The sequence below is a fragment of the Gobius niger genome (genome assembly GCF_951799975.1).
Source record: "Gobius niger genome assembly, chromosome: 21".
NCBI classification, from domain to species: Eukaryota; Metazoa; Chordata; class Actinopteri; order Gobiiformes; family Gobiidae; genus Gobius; species Gobius niger.
Genome location: NC_136872.1, coordinates 20,406,801 through 20,430,737, shown reverse-complemented (window position 1 = coordinate 20,430,737; position 23,937 = coordinate 20,406,801). Strand labels below are relative to the sequence as shown.

Below are 23,937 nucleotides of genomic sequence, written 5' to 3'. Positions count from 1 at the left end.
ATTTGGAGCATTTGTTTTGCTTTTGAGAAACTTTCAGATTTGGAGAAGCACATTTAGCAGAAAGGCTCTCGGCATCGTATGAATATGAAAGTTTACTCGTCATTTTTAAACTTTTCGCTGCTACAATGTTGAGTGTTTGAACCCGAGATCTGTTTCTTAGCACTGTTCAATTTAAAGCTGCATTCTGCAACTTTTTATGTGAGAAAAAAGTTGATATTTGTGCGTATTTGACCTTGTAGTGACCTTGTGGCTGTGTGAGTGGTCAGCATGACGCCTTTACTTTCCATCACAGTGGTCTCTACAACGCTCCAGGATCGATTGTTTTGTAGGTTTTCTAGTCAGCAGTGAAATCCTTACAAACAATTGATCCTGGAGCTCCGTATAGTCACTTTAAATGGCTGCTTCACTGAAATAAAATTATTTTTATTCCTTACAACCGATGTTATCGTCAGCCATATTTTCAAACCCCTGAACCCCCTCCGGAACCGAGCACATTTTCTCATTTTCTACAGTTCGGCTTTAGCCTAATCTAAAAGCTTCTTGAAAAAAGCAACAAAATAGGAACAATAACAAGGCGTGAGTGTGGATGAATAAAGCATTTTTAAAAATTATGACATAGCAACAAAAGAATACAAAAAAAGAAAAAAAAATCGACAAAAACGTGATGAATAATCAGCAAAAAGAAAAAAAAAAAGTGATGAAAAAGTGATGAAAAATCGACAAAAAAAATAACGAAAAAGTGATGAAAAATTTACTAAAATTCAAAAAAACCCCGCAAAAAACAAATGTGATGAATAAGCAAAAAAAAAAATGCAACGAAAAAATTGTCAAAAAAGTGATGAAAAAAAAATGCAACAAAGAAACCGACGAAAAAGCATAAAAAATTCAACGAAAAGTTACAAAAAAGGAAAAAAAAAGTAGTCAGCAGTGAAATCCTTACAAACAATCGATCCTGGAGCGTTGTAGAGACCACTGTGATGGAAAGTAAAGGCGTCATGCTGATCACTCAAACAGCACAAGGTCAAATACTCACAAATAACAACTTTTTTCTCACATAAAAAGTTACATAATGCACCTTTAATACTTCTGTCACACAGTATCTTCTGTGTAAGACCCATAGTGGACAGGTTTAGATGCGATGGATGTTCCTGACGTCATTGTGTTTCCTGTAGTGCCTCTTGTGACGCCTCAGCTCCAAAGAGCTCCTGATGCCTCTTCAGTGTTTCAGAAGAAGAAGGAATCTGTGGATTTGTAGATCTCAAATGACATTCGAAGACCTTAATATCATCAGTGAGCTGTTTGTTTATGACATCCTTCTTGGAAGATGGTGCCCATATTCATTTTGGGTTCAGGTATAACAAGCTTTTCTGAAACTCACTGTTCAAGGCAATGTTTATGCCAAATCTGGTGTTTATAAGTGAATGATTTGCCCCAGACCCGAGAACACTATTGCTCAAATTCAAAACTCCATCACTAACTAACTGATTTTTACCTGAGATAATACACTTGATAAAAAGTACTTCATCGAAATCTATCAAAACATGACAATACATGACACGTTTGAGTCGTGTTCTTTTATGTTAAATGTGTCATGTCTATTAAAATGAGAGAAAAGCATCATGAGAGGACCAGATAAAAATGCTCCAAAATGACAAGAAAATTATGAATGTGGGAACCAAACATTCCTAAAAAATAGAATAATGAAGATGGAAACTTGGTTTTTGGTCCATCCATTCCTGGGATATGTGAGACTTCTCTGGTGAAGCTCAGTGTCTTTGGCACAAACAACCACAAGAGAGAGAAACTAAATATGTCAGATTTTGAATGGGTATAAATGAGCAGCTGACTAAAAATAACTATGTGTTGCTCACTTACTGTGAGGCCAGAGACACAAACTCTGTGACAGGAGCAAAGCTGTCACTAAAGTCCTAAAATATTTGTGGCAGCTATGAATGTCAACCTTGAAAGGAACAAGATTGCCTGATTAAATACACTAACCCTGCCCTACCTTCTATCACAATCGCTAGGGGAAAATCACCTAAACATGAGCCTGTAGGAAAAAGTGTGTTTGGGATTAGGAAAACACCCAGGCCATCAAAGACGTCAAAGACAAAGCTGAAGCCCAGAGACCCAGGACACTCAGATAATAATGAAAATCACATAAATGTATTTACTCAGGTGAAAAACACCCGGTAAAAGTGTTGTAGGGTTAAACTGGTTCACGACAAGGGACAAGTCAAAGACAGACCAAAACTGTAACTTTAAATCCATGTCATTTAGTTTTTCTTATTGTCTGGGTAAAAAATAATCTGCATCAGCTACAAATGCCTGACTTCCCCAAACCACAGCCCCAGAATAACTAAAACTTTAAAGTACTGTTTAATAATATGAATTTACATTGTCTCCTTAGCACATGTTTGTGAATGAATGTCAGATTGTAACTTTCACTCAAGAATTCAATTGAAAATAGCGTCAGTATCTTTCTATGTTGTGTTGAAATCCAATACAAATAAACTTCTTATATGGACAAAAGAGTAGCTTTGGCAAAACACACCCTAAAATTCAACATTTCCTGAGAGAAAAATGCCTCTCAATTGTTCAACCTTGCATACTTGACTTTTAGGGTCACTTCCTGTTTTGAGTTTCTTGTGCTTCTAAGAATAAAGGCGGCAGAATCTGGAAATTCACCTTTTTTTTAATGATTGTAAACAAGTAACATTAATATCAAAAACACAGAGAAATTATATAAAAAATGTAATGAAAAAACAGTCGCTTCGAACGAGGAAGTTTCTGCTTCTTTGGCCGAGCACAAAGTTCCTGTGAGATCATTTGAGATGCTTTTGTAGATGTTTTTACTGGTCTTTAAAGCAGTTTTCTTTTCTTTTTTTTGTCCCATTCCGTTTCATCTTCACGGCTGTTTGTTTAGCCATTCTTACATCGTGTTTGCATAGTTTCCAGTCGGTCAACATTGTTTTGGTTTTTCCCGTCGTCTGTCCGTCCAAACGTCCACTTTGATCACTCGACACGGCTCGGAAAAGGACTTTTATATTTCTTTTGAACCACGTTTTACTGATTCCCATGGACCGGACTTGCATTTTGTTTCAAATACTTCCCGAGAGCTCACGTGCTGATGTCATGAGATGGTCTTCCTCACATTTTAGCCCTCAACTTGCCTTCACTATGAAGATATGCCGCTTATCTGAAAATGAGCTTTTGGCCTTATTACAAACAGGGGTGCTCCGATACCAGTACTTTCATTTAAAGGAACAGGCCAACATTTTTCCATACTGAGATATGTTCTTGCCTGAGCTTAGACGAGTTGATACGTACCTGTCTGGTCTTTGTGTGCGCCCTCAGTCAAGCAAAACGACCAAAGATGTTGCTAGCATTTGGCCTCTACCAATGTATTCCTATGGCTCCAAACGGGGCTGAAGTTGGAAGCTACCAGGCTTTTCCACGGGCACAAAGACCAGACAGGTACACATCAACTCGTCTAAGCTCAGGTAAGAACATATCTCAGTATGAAAGAACGGTGGCCTGTTCCTTTAAGTACTTGCCCAGGGCTGTGGGAAGATATTTTGGCTTGGGGGTGCTGAGAGACATGATTGCCCCCCAAAACGCTATTTCTTTGCTTATTTGCTATTTATTTAATATCGCCTGTAATTCATAGACGATCCACCAGGGGGTGCTGTAGCGCCCTCAGCACCCTGGGTTCCCACGGCCTTGTACTTGCCGATACCGAATACCGATACATGGCATTTTCTTCAAACATACTTTTTGAAGTGTAGGCTCTAGGCGGTTTATAGACTTTTTCACAGCAGATTGGTTAATCAGTTACTTTACTCATTTACATTTCCTTGAGTAAAGTAGGCTACACTTTTAAGAGAAGTTATACCAAAATTGAACATTGTTTTTCATTCAATATATAGCTTTAATCTTTAATACACTGTCCATCATAGACAGAACAGCCCATGCCCAAAAGTTACTCAATGCCTGTGCTTTAGTCATTTTAATAGTATTGAGATGGTTACTGATCACTACAGCTAATTGGCCTCTTTTTGCCTCATCTCTGTGGATTTTCCCTTATGTGTGATTTGGAGACGAGAGCAACTTAGCCAGTAGCCAACAGAATTTAGATTATTTATGTTGCCCTTAAATTTAGCTAAATATAGGCATGCTAGATCTCTTTATTTTCATTTTTCTGAGTACTTTTTAGACGCTGGGTTAGTTTTACAGATGAAAAAAGCGGCTTAAGAATCACCAGAGCTGTTAGCCGCTAGTGGTTAGCCACTAGTTAGCAACATTAGCGGCCGGCTCCAGACCCAGCGCTGAGGCACAATGAAGACAACAGTTAGCTCTGGTTAAATCCAGCACAGACTCTGATTTAGGAAGTGTAGTCTGTAATAAAGTCAGATCTATGTGGAATATTGTATTTCCACTGAAGAATTCTCCAGTTTGTTGCTATTTTCTCTCCTCAGCGAAGAGATATAGATACACTGGCCGCATGTCAAGTGGTATCGCTTTCTGGTATAGGGACCACATTAATGAGTATGAGTACAAGCGTGTGGTATCGGCATCGGTGCATCCCTTGTTACAAAGCTGTTCCCTGATCAAGAACAGACTTGGAGTTTATTTTTGATGAGGGAACAACGAGCAAATTGAACACCTAAGTTGTTTTCAGCATGCTTTCAATGCTAAAACCCCCCATTTCTTCTCATTTCCAAAGCAGAGAATCCCTCGAAGTCTTCCATCTTTCAGTCTCTGTTTGTTCTGGGTCATTTGGTCAAAGGGTCGTGGCCGATTTGACTTTGGACGACAGGACTTGTCTGAACCTCCTCTTCAGCTCCTGCATGTTCGGAGACTTGGGTCGGGCCAGGTGAAGTCCCCCGCGACGCTTCTCCCCGTTCCCTGAGCCGAACGACCGGATCACCTGAAGAAATGGAAACTCAAGTCAGTGTTCAGACTGGTTTAAGGTTAAAAAAAGTTGATTTTGCAAGATATATCTCCTCAACTAAGAAGGTACAGAGCATTGTCATTGTGCAAAGCCAGTGTGAGTTTACTGTCCTACCTCCTGGCAGAGATGGAGGAAGGCGTTGTGGACACTGTCATGGTTTTCTCGCGCTGAAGTCTCAAAGTAAACGCCGCCTGAACACACACAGCGTCAGAGTCAGGCCTTTCAAGAGCCTTATCTGCAGATACCAACATTCCCCGTTCATTATGCACCAGCAGGATTTAGACCAGTGACAGCAGAAAGGAACGACTTACCAAGTTTGAGCACATCGGTCGAGCTCCGGGGTCGCCAACCTTTTCTCAGCCGAGGGCGACTTCAAGAGCTCGAGAGCTACCAGTTAAAAACAAATCCTACAGACTTAAACGTACACTGTTTACTTATAGGATATTGACCCCGTATTTTAAACTCAAACTGGGTCACAAGAACAGAAATAATATATGTTTAAGAATCAGATTCAAGAAAATTAAGTGTTTTACACCATAGAAAACGTCTCGAGGGCTCCTGGGCATGTCCACGTTGGTGACCCCTGGTCTAGCTTTTAATGCTCCTGACATGCTTAACTATTTTGAGATATTTGCTATCTATAAAGGGACTATACAGAGTTTAAAAATTGTAAAATTATGTATTTTCCTCCCCTACATGTTTCAGCCATGTCCAAATGTGTAGAATGAGCTCAGACCTGTTCACCACGACTGCCTCTAAAATCCTGCACTGTCACTCAAAAAGGTGTTACTTCGGGTCTGAAGTGCCGTCATGCACAAGCTTAATATAGAAGCTGCAGTTCCACGTATGACCTGAGGTGGCAGTATGGAGTATAAAATGGTGCACTTGCATCAAGCCTCTTTAACCTTTTAGGGGACTTGCTCAATAACAATGAAGAAGCGATATATTTTTGCAAACCATCAGAAATATGCATTTTTTCTTCCCAGATTTTCCATTTTGTCCCTCCCTAGACTTGCTCCCCATTTCCCCCACCATTTTTATAACCAATTTTATTCCACTTTTTTCCCCCTATTTCCCCCCCTTGTCCCGATTTCCCCCTTAATTTTTTTTAAACTCATTCAATAACTTCTGCCAAATGTTTCTCCCAATTAAAAACAATAATTTCAACATTTTTTTCAGAAATTCCTCCACATTTTTTCCAATTTCCCCACATTTCTTCCCCAATTTCCCCTTCATTTTTAAACGTTTTATTAACCTTCCCCCAATTTCTCCTCATATATATTTTTAAACCTGTTTTTCCACTTTTTCCTCAATATTTGTGCCAATTTTTTCTTCATTCCCCCATTAAGCCCCCATTTCCCCCCCCCCCCACTCCGCTTGAAAAAGTTGTACAAACACATCATCTGCACTTGGCTGTTTTAGTGTTGAGAAAATCTTTAAATAAATAAATTAAATGAATATGTGTGTTGCCCGTATAAACCCCCAAATCATCCTGATCCTAAACACTAAAGCGCCCCAGTACAGACGACTGCTCACGAACGGGGAAATCGCTCATGAGACCAAAGTGACGGGAGGTGGCGGTACCTAGCGAAGCGGCTAACGTCTCTCCCTCCTCGGCCGGCACCTGTCGCGCTCGCAGCAGGTCGCTCTTGTTTCCGACCTGAAACAGATTAAGACGTTAGATTACAGTGGATTACAGAGGGATTAGGGTTGACACGGCCATTATCTGCCCCCGCACTGACAAACCAAACACACTCTAAACTTAACTGTACAGTAAATAAACACAGGACAGAAACAAGTCCAAGAGCTATTTTTCATTTATTTATCTGAAGTTTTTTTTAACCAGGAAAGAATTTCTTTTCCAGAGGAGCTCAGGCCTAAACAACGACCCTGTGGACATGTCTCTCAAAGCGATACACTGTAATCATTAACTTCATACTCTGTGGTGATGAGCTCCTGCAGGGGGCGCTTTATTAGAGCTATAGGGATGATTTATTCAGCACATTCAACGGTAAGTCTCGGAACCGAAATAATAAGCAAAAGTCTGCAACATAAAATATATAAAACACGATCCAAGAATCAGAGCTGTACAAACCATGTGATGTTTCTCAGTTCTCCTGAGGTTTGGGAAGTTGTGGGAGGCTCTATCAGACCAGATCCAGACCAAGACAAGTAAATGTGTGCGTCCACATGATGCAGTGTTAATTTCCTCGACTAAAATATTTAGTCTTAATTTTAAAGTGATGTTTTCGACGACTAAAATTGGAAGTAAACTAAATTTAAAGTTTTTCGTGAGACTAAAACTATGACTAAAATGTCCAGATATTTTGTCGACTAAAATAAGACTAAATAAACATGAAAAGGAGAGACTAAAATCATCCAAACTTCTATTACAGTCTGAAAGAACCTCAGATCATGTAAATTCTCTGCCAAAGGATCAGCTCCATGAAGCAGAGGAACAAGATTAAATATCATTATAATGAATATTATAAATGCAAAGTCGACTAAATTTACTTGCAGTTTTAATCGACTAAAACTAGACCAAAATTGAAGATATTTTTTTGACTAAATCTTGACTACAATTTAATTACATTTTCGTCAAAAGACTAAAACTAAATGAAAATAAGTTGTTAAAATTAACACTGACGTGGAGCCAGTCATGTCTATAAAACCGCTGCGATTCATCCACCAGGCCTGTGTGTGGCGCTGTGATGCTACCTCAGATAATAGAACAAGATGTGGATAGCACAGAGTAAAACTCATCATGAGGTCGGTAGATAATGGATAACAGACGCAACACTGGCGCTGTGATGTCATTGTTTTAGTAAAGGACGTCGTAACTATGGAGTCATGTAAACGGCGTTTTGAGATCTTTCTGCTCTGGGACCTGGTTTGGAAAGTCTTCATTTACAGATCCCAAAACGCCGCTGGATTGATGAAATATTTGGGCGTTTAGTCCTGAGCTTGACTTCGTGTGGACGGGGCCTCAGTCTCTATCATTTTCAGTTCCGGAGATATCGGCCAAATATCGTCCGATATCGTAAAATGGCTGAAGTGTCTCGTCCAAGGACACAACAACAACCTTCACTAAACGGGACACGGGATTGGAACCGCCAACCTCCCAGTTACTGGAAGACCCCCTCTACCATCTGGAGCATTGTCAACCTTACGTCCAGTCAATGGTCTAATGGTTAGGGCTGATGCACATGTGGTGGAACGCTGCTCTGCCTTCAGTGTCATGGGTTCAAGTCTCGGTTCTGACAATTTGCTGAGTGTCTCTTCCTGCTCCTCACCCTGAACTTATCCAATAAAGCCTGCCGTCCAATCAAATCGGCTACATTTGACCCCCAGACTTTGATTAACAAAAGCAAATTGGTTAAAATTTCAATTGCAAATGAACCAAAGTGTCTCCCCTTTTAAACCCCCTTGTGCAAGCAGAAAGATTATGATTGACGCTAAAACTGTTCTGCGACTAAAGGGTCAATGATTTTGCTTAAAACCACAGCTGGACAGACTGACCAGGATGACGGGGATGTTCCCAGACGGGTGGATGCGGCGGACGTGTTGGTACAGCGGCTGGATGGTGCGGTAACTGCTGTGGTCCGTGATGGAGAAGACAAACACGTATCCATCCGCCCAGTAAATAGATCTGCAGAGGGAGAAGTTCACGGATAATTACCTCGGTCGATGATTATTTGGCAACGAAATGCTGAAATGTTTGGCGAAGCCGACCTGTTGATCTGTTCCTGGCAGTAAAGGCCTTCATCATCCTGGGAAGAAACAGAAAATCCATGAACATTTTTGTTATAAATGCTTTTAACTGTATGAAAAATGACAGCTTCTTTTCTGGAACGAAAACAATAACCATCATGCCTTTGTTAGTCAAGATTCAGTAGGAATATACAAAATGTGAGACAGACTATAGATCTTCAGTTTCAGACCTGGTGCAGTAAGTGGCTGGACAGGGGCTGAACTGACACCCATGGTGATGTAATGCACAGCAGTGGTCCCTCCCAAAGCTTTTCAGTGACTGTACCAGACTGGAATATTTGCCCCTGCTGTGGGTGTGGGGGCGCACATGCTGGTGTTTCGATCACATTTCTGCAGCGTGGAGTTTGCTTCACGCTCTTTAATACTAGAGCTAGACTGGGACTCGATATATTTGTGACTTGCACAGTGTTTAACTCACAGTGGGAGAAATAGTTTGTAGTTTGTCCTGCGAGCGCTTAATAAGGTGCACGCGCTTAATAAGGTGCATTTTATGCTCACTACTGCCACCTCAGGTCATACATGTAACTGCACCTTCTATATTAAGCTCGTGCATGACGGCACTTCGGACCCGAAGTAACAACGTTTTGAGTGACAGTGCAGGATTTTAGAGACAGTTGTGGTGAACAGGTCTGAGCTCATTCTACACATTAGGACATGGCTGGAACATGTAGAGGGAGGAAAATACATAATTTTAACATGTTAAACTCCGTATAGTCCCTTTAAGAAAACGACTGCCAATGGGACAATACTTTCATTCACTCCATTCACTCTCTTCTCCAAAAGGTGGAAGAGCGGTGTAGGTAGACGGGCATAATCACTGACGCCTTATCCTAACCCCAATGGGCGTGGAACGCTCTTCTATGGTCCTCATGGTGGGAGCTGACATTGCTGTAATACCACCCCCTGGTGGCCAGGGGCGACTCCAAGAAACACTTCGAGGCATTGATTCTAATGAGACTTCAGATGTCCCAAAAACAGTTTAAAAGCCTGGCTCCAAAGCTATGACCCATGTGCCCATGCTGGGGTGGGTGAAATATTTTTAACCACGCTAGGTTTTGTTAATTAGTCTGAAATTTCAAAGCATTTTCAGTGCATTGACTGGCTCCAGAGCCTGCTTAAGCGTGCTTAAGATGAGCCAGGCGGACTCCGGCGCTGCAGGCGGGCGGTGCATGCCGCATAGACACACACGGCCACACGAGAGCAAGGCGCCTGGAGCGCCTAGCTAATCTTAAACAAACCTAATGAATGGGGCTGAATGGGACCCACTCATCTTCATTATATTATATCTATGCCTAAACCTTAACCTCAGCCCTGTAGTAGAAACAATGGGCGAGGAAAGCGTTTCTCTTTGGTCCTCATGGCGGGGAGCTGACGTTGCTATAACACCACCCCCTGGTGGCCAGGGGCGACTCCAAAAGGCACTCGGTAAACAGGATTATACTACAGCTTTGTACTTTGTTTGCACTGCTTGATTTTTTTCTAAAAAAATGCTATGACCCATGTAACTACGCTGAGCTAAGTGACATATTTGTAACCTAAATCTATGACTGACAGGCTCTGGAGCTCTGTGGACACTCGTAGCCAGTCCCTCCTGCCTTTTTGCCCTTTTAAGGAACAGGCTTCCTAGGAGGAAATTGGGTAGCCTCGTTATTTCACTGGTTACATGGGATCATTAATGGGGCTGAATGATTGATGTCCTGTATGTTATATCGGTGAGCTGTGAAAGTTGTGGAGTTGCCGCTTCTTTGTCCCAAGAAAATGAGTCCAAGTAAAAGGTTCCAGTGAGATCATTTGTGTTTTGTAGATGCCTTTATTAGTCTTTAAAATGTATTTTCTGTCTCATTCCATCTCTTTCTCTGTTGTTTGTCGAGCTATTCTCATCACATCTTTGCTTAGCCCAGAGAGTCACTGTTTTAAAAGCCCTTTGAGTTTCAAGTTGGTCAACATTGAATGCTTTTTCCGACCGTCCATGTAAAAGTCCACTGGAATCACTTTAATCAGTCAACATGTCGGGCCGTGTGACAAATCTCCTCAAGAGCAGCACATTCTGGCTTCATCTCAAGTTAAGGAAACAGTAAACACTTTAACTTTGCCAACAGTCACGGTGACCCCCGCTCTGACTCCACAGTGTCCGCGATCCTGCCCCCTGACCTCCTCGGCGCCGCCATCAGAGCACGGGACGCCCTGCAGCAGGTGTTCCAGATAAAGTCATGTTTATGGACACGGTGAACTGCTGACCCGCGGGACCACCCATCGTTACTGCAATTACCCCACACATCTCCGCATTCATCACATACCAGCGCGGACACCGACCGCCGCTTCACGCATCACACGCATCACACGCATCACATCTGGAAATTAAGGCAATTTAGATCCATGTCAGTTATTTTTAGCCCGAAAGAAGATTCACAGCGTCCCATTTTCAGCTGTAAATCCGTTTTTTGTGGTTCAAAGCTCAATAAATCAGGCTAGGAATTAGATATTTAACCTCTTAACCCTCACATAACTGAGCACATTTTCTCCAGTTTGGCTTTACCCAAATCTAAAAGCAAAAAAAGGGGCAAAAAAGCGATACAAACTTGCCTGAAGAGCAACAATTACACAATTAAAAAACCTTCAAAAACACAAGACCAAAGAGTGATAAAAATAAGGGAGAAAAACGTGACCAAAAACACGGCAAACATGACCAAAACGGAACAAAAAAGCCACAAAAAAAGTGACGAAGCTGAGTCAAAAAACCCTCAAAAGAAAGGGACGTGAAAGTACAAAAACACAACAAAAAGAGCGATAAAAACAGAACTAAAGAGGGATGAAAAAGCAACAAATAATCAACAAGAAAGCCACAGAAGAGCGACAAAAATGCGATAAAAAAGTGGCCAAAACACAACAAAAAAACACGGCAAAAATGTGACAAAAAAGCGGCAACAGCGGAAGAAAAAAGTTACGATCGGTTTTGTAGGTCTTAGCTTTCAAATGAGGTGCTACAATATAGGCTGTGAGCTCTCAAAGGCTTTTAGATTTGGGTAAAACTGAACTGGAGAAAATGATGTGCTTGGTTAAGTCGGGGGGTAAGAGGTTGAAAACCCTTCTGAAAAAACCTTAAAAATATTGTCCAACACTGGGAAGCTTGGAGACTGTAGGAGCTGCTGAAGTGGAGATGTTGGGTCCCGAAGTTTAGTAACGTCTGCTCGTCTGCTGTCTCCCAGAAAGGAAATGACCATATTTGGATCACAGCGTGTTCTCGGTCGCCTTTCGTGCTATACGTGGATACCAAACATGTCAATATTTGTGAATGAATAAGCTTGGGAAAGACGAGGGAAGCGCTGTTATATATATTTTCTGGAAATCTCCATCTCGCTAGCGACAAAACGTCATAAAATAAGTCTCGTAAAGGGTGAGTTTTCTCTTCTTTTTCCCTCTGACATTAAAGCAGAACAAAGTAACTCATGCCCCTAGAGGCCATAAGTGCCACTGCAGGTGTCGTAGCAAGTTGACAAAAAAAGACAAAGGGACAGAGAGATATTGAACAACCAATTACACAATGGAGATCATTTTTTTCACTCAGACTTGGCTGTTAGCATGTTAGCTTCTTCTTCGTGATTCCATTAGTGTGTATTGGTGACTCCGGCCCGGTGGCAGTCAAGTTGCAATTGTGGTTTTCTGGCCAGAGACACCAGGGGGAGATGAAAGACCCTCCAATCATCCCATTATCACTTGTATGACCCCCAGAGCGACTACTTAAAAAAAGGATTCGTTAAGGTAAACAAGTTGCATAGTTCTGCTTTAAAACTAAGATTTTAAGGAAGAAAACGAGCAACTACTGTGTGAAAAATAGATGTTTTCTTTTCTCATGAAGCTAAAGAACTGGAGAAAATGTGCTTGGTTCAGGTGAGGGTTAAGAGGTTTTAACAAATCTCTGCATTTTAATCAGTACATTGGCATTCGTAGTCTATAAAGTGTAGATTTATAGAACAGATGCAACTAAATACTGCTCCCACAACAGCGTAATCGCTCCAGTAAAAGTTATTAATGACTTTTCCCGACCATCCACTTCGCTGGAGAAGGGTTTAATGAGTTTAGCATGCCCTTACTCTCCTGACACCAGCGGACTCTATGTTTACAGAAGCTGTTCATTTCCTCCACTCAGACAGATAAGAGCAGAGGAAGTCTCCCCCAGAGGGTCACCCCCGGGGGTCACGGACCAGCCCCACCGAAAACCACACACACGCCTGACACCGTGACACGGATTTCAGAAGCATATTCAATTTCTAAAGATTTGCAAATATTCCACTACAGAGAAGCGAGGGGAAATCAGATATTTAAAAGCAATTGGACACAAAAGCCAAAAAATGTGTTCGAGAGGTTGGCGACATTCAGTATATTATATTTTATATGTTAAGCAGCAGCTATTGCAACCTTTTATTGGTTTATTCACATTGGAGATGTACTCTATAATGTCGATATTGCCTTTCGATATATTGCCCACCTCTAGTTTTGGACCATGTTTTAGTATTTCTGACAAACTTTTGCGTATTTGACCTTTTATTGACCTTTATGGCACCTTTATTTTGCATCACAGAGAGTTTTTGGTAGGTTTTCACTGCAGACTGACCCCTTCAACAGAAAACCAACAAAACAATTGATCCTGGTGGAGCATTGTAGAGGCCACCACTGGCATAAAAAAACATAATGCACATTTGAAGCCTTTGTTTTAGCATAATTCATGTATTGACTTTTTAACTCCTGTGAAAAATCCGCTAGAGCTTAAAGAAGAACTAAGTAACTTGTTTACCTTAATAAATCCTTTCCGTCGTCCCTCTGGGGGTAATACAAGTGTTAAAGGGATGATTGGAGGGTCTTTCATCTCCCCCTGGTGTCTCTGGCCAGAAAACCATAATTGCAACTTTCCCTGCCACCGGAGGCCCCAATACACACTAATGGAATCACAAAGAAGAAGCTAACAGGCTAACAGGTCAAGCTAACTGGGGGCTAGCACCACTTAAACAGTATTTACAGCCAAGTTTGAGTGAAATAAATGATCTCCATTGTGTAATTGGATGAACAATTTCCCTCTGTCCCTTTGTCTTTTCTGTCACTGTAGTATTTACTTTCACGGACAGTTAATGAGTAAAAAACGCAACATGCTACGACACCTGCAGTGGCGCTTATGGCCTCTAGGGGCATGAGTTACATAGTTCTGCTTTAAGACTGACCAGTTTACATTGGTAACCTGTAACTACAACCCATCTCCACATCTTGCTTCACAGTCAGAAGTTGTTTAGATGGTGGATTTTTAGCCTGTTGTACATGTTTTAGAAGACACTTTAATTCACACAATGTTAAAACCTACAAATATGAAGAACTCAACCTTGTAGCAACACATGAAACGACATCTTAACATCTTGTGAGTGACTGGTTACCTGCAGAGAGACACAGGGCGTGTCCTGGATCTGCAGAGACACTTCCTCCACGTCCAGCGTGACCTTCCTGGAGTACAGCGCTCCTGAGGCAAACAGACATGAGGTAAATACTGAACACAGACACTGTAAATAATGACGAGTAAGTGCAAATAACCAAACAAATCTGTGTTGACATGGACTTTGCACCGATTTGAATGACGCTCATGGTATTTTGATTCTTCAACAGTTCAACTTCAGAATTACTGGTGAAGAATCGACAATAAAATATTACACAGCATCATTTTGTAAAGCGCAAACTCACCCGTGTTGGCCTCGTAGTCTCCAATGAACCTTTTGGTCAAGAATCGTACAATGAGAGCTACAAGAAGAAGAAAAAAGACATTGTTAAATAAGTTTATTTTGTGTTTTTAGCCTTTGAAGTCACAATTTTACGATTAAATGTATGAGCAAAAGTAGCTCTCTGCTGTTTCTGTTACAAGGACCTCATTGTGTAAAAAGGCTGTGTAAATATAAGTTAATGCAGGTAATGTGTGCGCTCAGATACAGGAGAGTGTTTGGTCAGAATATTAATTGTGAGTTTAACCTCTTACCCTCCCGCCTGAACCGAGGGCATTTTCTCCAGTTCGGCTTTACCCAAATCTAAGAGGAAGTCTCCCCCAGAGGGTCACCCCCGGGGGTCACAAATCTTTTCAACTGGAGAGCATCAGTGTATTGCCTCATTTTAAAGCTTCACTCAAAAAGGTGTTAATTCGGGTCCGAAGCACAAGCTTAATAGAAACTGTAGTTACGCGTAAGACCTGAGGTGGCAGTAGCGAGTATAAAAATGAAAAGTCCCTTTTAAGTGAGAATCTACAATGTCAATATTCTTGAAATAAAAAAAAAACACATAAAAGAGTGTTTCCAAACTTTTGACCGGTAGTGTAATCCAAAAATCAGGTATAGGGCTTTTAAAGTTAGCCATTTTATGCTCACTACTGCCACCTCAGGTCATATGTGTAATTGCAGCTTCTATATTATGACGGCACTTCGGACCCGAAGTAACAACTTTTTAAGTGACAGTGCTGGATTTTAGAGGCAGTTGTGGTGAACAGGTCTGAGCTCATTCTACACATTAGGACATGGCTGGAACATGTAGGGGGAGGAAAATACTTAATTTTAACATTTTTAAACTCCGTATAGTCCCTTTAAGTACTTGAACAGATTTACTCCGTTACTGCCCACTCCCGCTCACACCTCTATGGCTCGTGTCCAGCTCTCACCCTCTGACCTATATAACGTCACGGTGTCTACAGAAAGAACCTTCTCGAACATCTGTGAATTTGGAAATGCAAACAAACCGAAGTGCCAAAGTCTGAGCACACTGATATACCGTAAAGTCGTCATTTTGTGCCGTATTGGTGAATCCTCCTGTCTGTGTTTCTGATGTTGCAGTTTGTCTCTTGCACTTCCTTACGTCTTTGTGTTTAGGTTTCCTGTCGAGCTCCGAGGTGACGGCGCTCCATCTCCTCTGTGGCTTTACGCTCCACATGTGGCCGTCATATTTTAAAGTCAGCTCACACCAGATAACTTCGCCTGAGTTTAGTCTGCGCTCCCGTAGTCCAGTCACGCGTTATCCAGACATGGCCAAATACAGAGATGGCTTTGGCTTCAGATAAATGAACGTGGCACTAAAAATACAGAGGTGTGGGAATGGGGGATGTGAGAGATAAAAAAGGTTCCCAGGGACTTCGAAAGCGCATTCTCAGCAGACACATAGTGGGAGAGATTTGGAACAGAATCTGGCTCCTGATGTCCTGTCCTTGAGCAAGACATTTCACCCACTGTCTGTGTGAGTGAGTGGTTGGTGGTAAATGATCTTTTATCTACATTTTTCCACCTGCATTGGGCTCTCAAAGCACTTTACTTCAAGGAATATGTGTGAGCGGACACCATAGACTGTAAAATGAAGAATGGATTTATTGTGTCCGACTGTCTTCCTGAAACCATAAGGAAATGACGGCTGGTTCCGGAAGTTTCTGGCTCCTATGGGCTTTCCATTGAAACTTTTTTGCCTCCCTTTAAGTCATAATTGAACACAGTCTGAACATACTTAGCATCGTCCTTTCATATTTTTTATCTCCTATTCTAAATAATGGAGCTGGCTTCAAAAACACTTCAGCCCTTGAATGCTATGGGAGAACCCTCACTCCTTCAGTCCATTCTTAAAGGAATAAATAGGCCACCGTTTTTACATACTGAGATATGTTCTTACCTTCGCTTTGACGAGTTCTTTAGGACCTGTCTGATCTTCACCCGTGCCTTCAGTCACGTAAACACAGCGCAGACGGCGTTAGCATTTAGCCTCTCCCCCTCTCCACTATAGCTCCAAAACAGGTCAAGATAGAATCTACCAAGCTCTTCCACGTTTTCCCTATTTAAATATGGTTACGTGAAGTGTTCCACTACAAAGTATAATTACACAAAATTAAACAATGTGGATTTTCTAAGCAGATAAAAGGGGGAACTATAATGTAAGGCGTAATAATACCAGGAGTAGTTCGAAATCTGCGCAGTAATCTTCACTTTACTGTGCGGATGCCAAATTACTCCTGGTATTATTACGCCTCACAATATAGTTCCCCCTTTTATCCGCTTAGAAAATCCACATTGTTTAATTTTGTGTAATTATACTTTGTAGTGTAACACTTCACGTAACCATATTTAAATAGAGAAAACGTGGAAGAGCTTGGTAGCTTCTGTCGTGACCTGTTTTGGAGCTATAGTGGAGAGAGGGAGAGGCTAAATGCTAACGCCGTCTGCGCTGTGTTTAAGTGACTGAAGGCACGGGTGAAGATCAGACAGGTCTTAAAGAACTCGTCAAAGCTAAGGTAAGAACATATCTCAGTATGTAAAAACGGTGGCCTATTCCTTTAACACTGTGAGTGAAGTGTCTTGCCCATGGATACAATGACAGTGTCTACGTGAGCTGGGACTCAAACTGCTAACCCTCCGGTTCCACTTTACCATCTGAGCCACAGTCACCCCATTGTCGGGTGATAATAATAGCAATGCATTGGTTTTGTATAGGGCTTTTCTGGACACTCAAAAGACACGTTACATTTGCACTTTTCATTCTCTCCATACTCAGAAATGTTAAGCTATTACTGGTGAAATTCATGTTCAACATTTAATTCTGTAATTCAACTTAGAATGTGAAACTGATCTATGATGTAGACTCATGACATGCAAAATGACATACAGTGGGGTAAAAAAGTATTTGACCGGAATCCAATAGAAAGTCTATAGGGAACCGACCAAATACTTACTTTACTTTACTTTATATCTTATATTTTTGATAATATGACTTAATATGACTCAAAATTACAACAAATAAAGGCTTTACATATCTCACTTTGCATGTAAAGAGTCTACATCACAGATTAGTTTCACAATTTAGGTTGAATCACATAATTAAATGAACTTTTGAATCGAGTTTCACCTGTAGTTTCACATTTTAAGGCAAGACACTGCAGGTGAATAGGGAGAAAATGTATATTTACAGATATCAATTTGAAACTGTTGCTGTCGATCACTGGCATAAATGTAAGAAAAAAATACATTGCAATTTTTTCTGTTATTTTATCTTTTCATATAAGAACAAGGTGTTTTATACCTAAAAATGCCCCAAATTTCCCATCTTTTCGGCGACGAAATCTGAATAATGGATGGAGCTACATTCAAATTTTTTTTGTTTCATTTTATTGATAAATGAGTTGCCAAGACTTTCTCAGAGGGGATTTAGGATTTCTTGTTTAGTTTTAAAATAGGCTGTTTTTTAGTGGAAAAATGTTTAAAAATTTAATTTTCGCCTTATTTTTTGACATTCAAAACTCAATAAATGGGGCTAGGGATTAAATAATAAAAAATCCCTCTGAAAAAATCTTCCAAATATTATTCAGTCCAAGGCTGGAAAATTTGAAGTCTTTAGGTCCGACTGACGTGAACATAGTGTCGCCACAATGACAGAAAAATGTGTTTTGAGAAAAAGGCCCTTGAAATTGCATTGTCCCATATAAGTCTATGGGCAAACATTGAATCAGCGCATTATTTTAACATGTTATTGTGAAGATTAGGCATATTTTCTGTTTCCGGATGAAAGCTTATATGTTCAGAGACCAATTTGGCCCAAAACCTGAAAACTGAAAAAATTGAGTGTTGCCTGTAGTGTCTCCCCTTAAGTTGAATAACTCTTTTTAACAATATTCTAATTTTCCGAGTTCTGTACCAGCTCTGTACTTTGTCCACGGCTGCCCTGGGGTAGACTGACGGAAGTGAAGCTGCCGGTCTGCGCCATCGGCCCCTCCGACCACCACTCACTCACTCACTCACTCACTCACTCACTCAGGCTTGTCGTGTCCTTGGGCAAGACACTTCACCCTATAGTCGCCTCCAGTATCTGCGTACATTAGTGTATGAATGAGAGGGTGACTGGTTCCTCACTGTGAAGCGCTTTGGGCCCGATAAAGGTACAAAAGCACTATATACGTTGAGTCCATTTACCATACAAGAGACAATAGTAAAATTAAACCTTGAACCTTGTGCCCCGAAGGCAGCTGTGGCTACAATAGGAGTGAACGAATAATGAATTCAACTCAACTTCAACTGTTACTTTGACTTCCAGGCCTCATACCACAACTACCAGTGTTAATTTCGTCTTAATTTAAGTCAAAGTGATATTTTTGACGACTAAAATTGGACTAAAACTAAATTAAAAGTTTTTCATGAGACTAAAACTATGACTAAAATGTCCAGATATTTTAGTCGACTAAAACAAGACTAAATAAAAACGAAAGGGAGAGACTAAATGTCCGATAGGTTAATCCTCCAGCCAGGTGTTTCTGACCACCAGCCTGGCTCCACATCATGGAGACTCCATCAGGTCGCCCCATGCCACACTGAGGATGGGTCAAAATGCAGAGAACTAATTTCTCTACAGAGATTAATGCAGGATAACTTAACTTTAGTTTAGTTTATTTGAGCAATTTCAAGTTCCAAGTTGTTACAAAAGAAAAGAAACACAATAATGCCCAAAAGGGAGTAGGCTGAAGCAAACAATGCTTATTTATGCCGAACCCTTTAAACGTATTTACAAACTTTACAGCTGCCGTTCTTTTACATCCCGGTTTGTTCTCTGAGACCAGCTCATTATGGTACAATTAAGATATACATAACCATAATCAAACATAGGAAATAAGTTTACATAGTCTTTGGTACCGAATCAGGTTTGGAATACTGTCTTATAGTACATTCTTAAAGGGGCTGGAAGCAAGTTCGCCATTTTATACTCACTACTGCCACCTCAGGCCATATGTGTAACTGCACCTTCTATATTAAGCTCCTGCATGACGGCAATTCGGGCCGAAGTGACACATTTTTGAGTGACCGTACAGGATTTTAGAGGCAGTTGTGGTGAACAGGTCTGAGCTCATTCTACACATTAGGACATGGCTGGAACATGTAGGGGGAGGAAAATACTTAGTTTTAACATTTTTAAACTCCTTATAGTCCCTTTAAATATGGAATGGAATGGTGACAGGTTATTGCTGCCGTCTGATGCTGCCCCATATAGTACCATCATTGCTATATGTATATACACCTGTACATGGACAGTACGTGCATATATAACTTAACTTAACTTAAAATCATCCAAACTTCTGTTGACCGTCTGAAAGAGCCTCAGATCATGTAAATCCTCTGTTAAAGGTTCAGCTCTGAGCTTTGTTCATGTGGGAGCAGCTCCATGAAGCAGAGGAGCAAGATTAAATATGATTATAATTAATATTATCAATGCAAAGTCGACCAAATTCGTCTTAAATTTAGTCGACTAAATTTACTTGCAATTTTAGTCGACTAAAACTAGACTAAAATTTAAGATTTTTTTTTAACTAAAACTAGACAAAAGTCGAATTACGTTTTCATCAAAAGACTAAAACTAAATTAAAATGTGTTGTCAAAATTAACACTGACAACTACACTACAGCCAATCGTATGCGGCCCGAATGTTCTTACACTCCATGATTCTGTCTCATGTAGAGTATTGTATAACCACATGGTCACTTGCTGCTGGTACAACACTCAAACCAATAGAGTAACAAGAAACCGTTCTCCTTTCACCACTGCACTGTTTTAGAGAAGCATCATTTACTCAATTTTGATAACTTCATTAATTTTAAACATGGTTGCCTTGTATATAAAGTATTGCATGGACTTGCTCCACCTCCATTGCAGGATTTCATCAAGCCAAAGTCTGTTAGTGGGATCACGGGCACCAGGGCATCAGCTCGAGGAGACTGTGAGGTTCCACACAGGAGAACCTCCTCTGGACAGACTGTGCTCTCTGTAAAAGGCACCAAGTACTTATTTATTTATTTATTTATTTGAGCATACATTTTGCTCAAAAGGAGTAGGCTGAAGCAAAAGCTTATGAGCGCCTACCCCCAACTCAAAATGATGAACTTTTCATTTCTCATAGTATAATCAGTGTAAACAAAACAACAACAAGGAACAATAGCAAAGAAACAAAACAAAAAATGAAGAACTCGTTTCCTTTCAGAACAGCTTTTTGACTCACAACCGCTGTTTGAGCTATTCACATAATAACAGAAGCAAACACTATTACACTATTACTATTTCCTGCAAGATCGCTACAAAGCAAGTAACAAAGCGACCATTCATATATTTCTTTCAGTTTCCAATGCCAAATATCAGCCACGTTCACTAGTTTTCATGACATAAGGGCACATTAATGCACGTATTATAGTCCGTGTTCTTGTTGCTCCAGTTGTCATTACCAGGCTCAACACACAGTACTGGAATAGTCTCCCTTTATCAGTCAGAGAGACTCCAACTCTGGCCACTTTTAAAGTACGTTTTAAACTGTGGCTAAAGGAAAACCAGGCCTGTGAACACTTTTAGTTGTTACTGCATGTATCGTTGTCACATTATGTAATTGTAAATTGTGTATGTGCTGCCTACCTATACAGATGGAAACTAGCATCCCCGCTATAATCTGGCATATTTACAGTGCTCATGTGCAACTGTTCATCAATATGCATTGTCCCTATCAAATACATTAAAATAAATCACTGTTCAATCCCTTTAACCCTCGTGTCGCCTTCGCGGGTCTTTTAGACCCGCTGGTATGCTCCTGGCATTTGGATGCAAGGTGACACAAGGGGGCGCTCTTCCAACCCTCTCAGTGTAAATGTGAGTTGACTTTCTTCAGAGTGAGACTTTAGGTCAGACACCATGAGTGAGAGTAACATGACGCTAAATACAGTGAGCTCTTTGTTTCCAGTAAAAAGGCTGAGGCCTCATTGCTCTTCAGTCACAGACTGAGAAGTGAAGAAGGAAGTCATGGAGCTTCTGCTTTAGACAGAACTTCAGACTTCTTCTGCATGTAAGAGTCATATTATTTTCTGAAACTCAAATCTGTAGTAAAAACATAATATATGGAAAATTATTATTACAATTACAAAAAGAAGAATATTTGAAAATCCTGTATCTAATCAAATAAAGCTTTTTTTTTTTTTTTGCTCTCATTCTAAAAAAGAAAACCCAAACAAACCCTAACCATTTGTATCTGCTGTAAAGTCATGTTTGTCCCAGTTCCTCTGAGTCGTGGTGGGTCATGGTGGACCATGACAGATGTGGACAGGACTGTGGTAGATCTACTTTTACTTTGGAGAAAATAGTTACTACAGTAACTGTTGAAGAAATGAACCTCATGAGCTGCACCACGACTCAGAGGAACTGGGACAAACATGACTCTACAGCAGATACAAATGACCTGGGATTGTTTTTTTGTTTTTTTTAGAACAAGGGTAAATTAAAAGAAACTAATTTTTTGATTAGATACATGATTTTCAAATATTTTTCTTTTTGTAATTGTAATAATAATTTTCCACATATTTTGTTTCTACTACAGATTTTAGTTTCAGAATATGATCAATCAATCAAACTTTATAAAGCACTTTTCATACCAAAAGGTATCACAAAGTGCTTTACAGATTACAACATTTGATATGATATGATATGACTCTTACATGCAGCAGAAGTCTGAAGTTCAGTCTAAAGCAGAAGCTCCATGACTTCCTTCTTCACTTCTCAGTCTGTGACTGAAGAGCAATGAGGCCTCTGAGTTTTTACTGAAAACAAAGAGCTCACTGTATTTAGCGTCATGTTACTGTCACTCATGGTGTCTGACCTAAAGTCTCACTCTGAAGAAAGTCAACTCACGTTTACACTGAGAAGGTTGGAAGAGCGCCCCCTTGTGTCACCTTGCATCCAAATGCCCGGAACATGACAGCGGGTCTAAAAGACCCACGAAGGCGACACGAGGGATAAAATGGATAACAAGGTTTCACTATTTTACTTGAAAATGGTTTAAATCGGCCTATTTGAAAACCGGGATTTGGCGCCACCTGTCGTTGAATCACGTGCAGCATCTCCTATTTTCAAAGTGATTAGAAAAACGCTGCCTCTCACTCCACTATCAAGTCCTGAAAGTGTAGCCCGTGTGTTTTCGTACCGGTTTTGCCCACGCTGCTGGCCCCGAGCACCGCGATCTTCACGGTCTTGTTGGGCACGCAGTCCAGCAGCGGATACTCCGGGATAGGCACCAGGAGAAAGTTCCCCGACCCTCCGCCGCTCATCTTCCCCGCCTCAGAGCGCGCCTCACCGCCGCCAGCTCTGCGCGTAAAAGTTGCACCAAAAAAAAAGAAAAAAAAACCCTCCACAGACAGACAAACAGACACTACCGCGCCGTTCCAGTAAAGTCACCGCGGGGACGACGGGAAAACGCATCCATCTTCATTCAAAACCGCGAGATCTTGGGGATACTTTCCACGATTTCCAAATTCCAGTCTCCATCTGTGTCAGTGATCGTCAGGGATAGTGTTGAAATGGCGAAGCCGCAGCGCAGTTCGTGTCCATATGGAGTCCAAATGCTTCTGACAGTCCTGGCCGAATCCCCCTCTTCCCATAAAGCTGTCGGTCAGGTCAAGACGGCCCCTCCACATTTTGGACTGCCCCTTAAAAATACTTTACGCTCGGTTGGAGGTAATAGGGAGAGAGAGATATAGGCTCTGCGCAACTATAGGGGTTATGCCTGATCATGAGGAACTGGAAGTTAATTTGCCGTGACAGCAGAAATGTGAGAGACTTGAGTTACATTATCAACCTTTGGCTTTTCTTGGTATTTATCATTTTTATTTTATTATCAGGCTGGGTGGTCAAAACAGGATCTTAAAGGCAACATTTGTAATTTCTATCAGTCTATATCAGAATTCTTCAATCTGTTTTAACCTCTAAGGCGCGTTTTCTCCAGTTCAGCTTTACCCAAATCTAAAAGTTGACAGTATAAGACCGAGAAAACTGATCTGAACCGATGTTTTCCCTTGCTTTTTTGTTGCACTTTTGGGGCGTTTTTACTTTTAAAGGGGGGGTATTATGCAAAATGGACTTGTTCAAGCTTTACATCATGTTATTATGTCATTCCCTCATTAAAAACATGCCTGAAGTGTTGCCTCGGCACGTTCACGTATTTTTGAGTAATCTGTAAAAACTCTGATGGCGGCCATTTTAGGGATAGGTTTGCCTGAGTCCTCCTAGGAACGCCCCCACCTCCTGGAGACGCCTCCGAGCTTTCGTCACCAGCCGAGTAACCAACCACTGCTCCTCAGCAGAACCCCCTCCCCACTGATGCCACAGACAGCGTGTGGAGGGGGCGTGTCGGAAAGAGTCAGAGGTTCT

General features: G+C 41.0%; 1 protein-coding gene across 1 annotated transcript; it reads right to left on the bottom strand.

Moving 5' to 3' along the window:
• Positions 1-4,763: 4,763 nt before the first annotated feature.
• Positions 4,764-22,864, bottom strand: rasl11a (RAS-like, family 11, member A). The gene is made up of 8 exons (XM_079579977.1): positions 22,715-22,864; positions 14,447-14,503; positions 14,146-14,228; positions 8,687-8,724; positions 8,474-8,603; positions 6,539-6,614; positions 5,069-5,145; positions 4,764-4,930 (listed from the first exon to the last, which is right to left on the bottom strand). Exons 1-8 carry the CDS (start codon positions 22,836-22,838, stop codon positions 4,784-4,786), a joined length of 732 nt encoding a protein of 243 aa, XP_079436103.1. The 5' UTR covers positions 22,839-22,864; the 3' UTR covers positions 4,764-4,783.
• Between the last annotated feature and the right edge of the window lie 1,073 nt (positions 22,865-23,937).

Excerpts from the sequence above, each read along its gene's own strand:
- rasl11a (XM_079579977.1), bottom strand. The coding sequence starts at position 22,838 with ATGAGCGGCGGAGGGTCGGGGAACTTTCTCCTGGTGCCTATCCCGGAG. Across the intron at positions 8,725-14,145 it reads CGCCCTGTGTCTCTCTGCAG|GATGATGAAGGCCTTTACTG; the intron begins GTAACCAGTCAC and ends GTTTCTTCCCAG. Across the intron at positions 5,146-6,538 it reads GACGTTAGCCGCTTCGCTAG|GCGGCGTTTACTTTGAGACT; the intron begins GTACCGCCACCT and ends GTGTGTGTTCAG.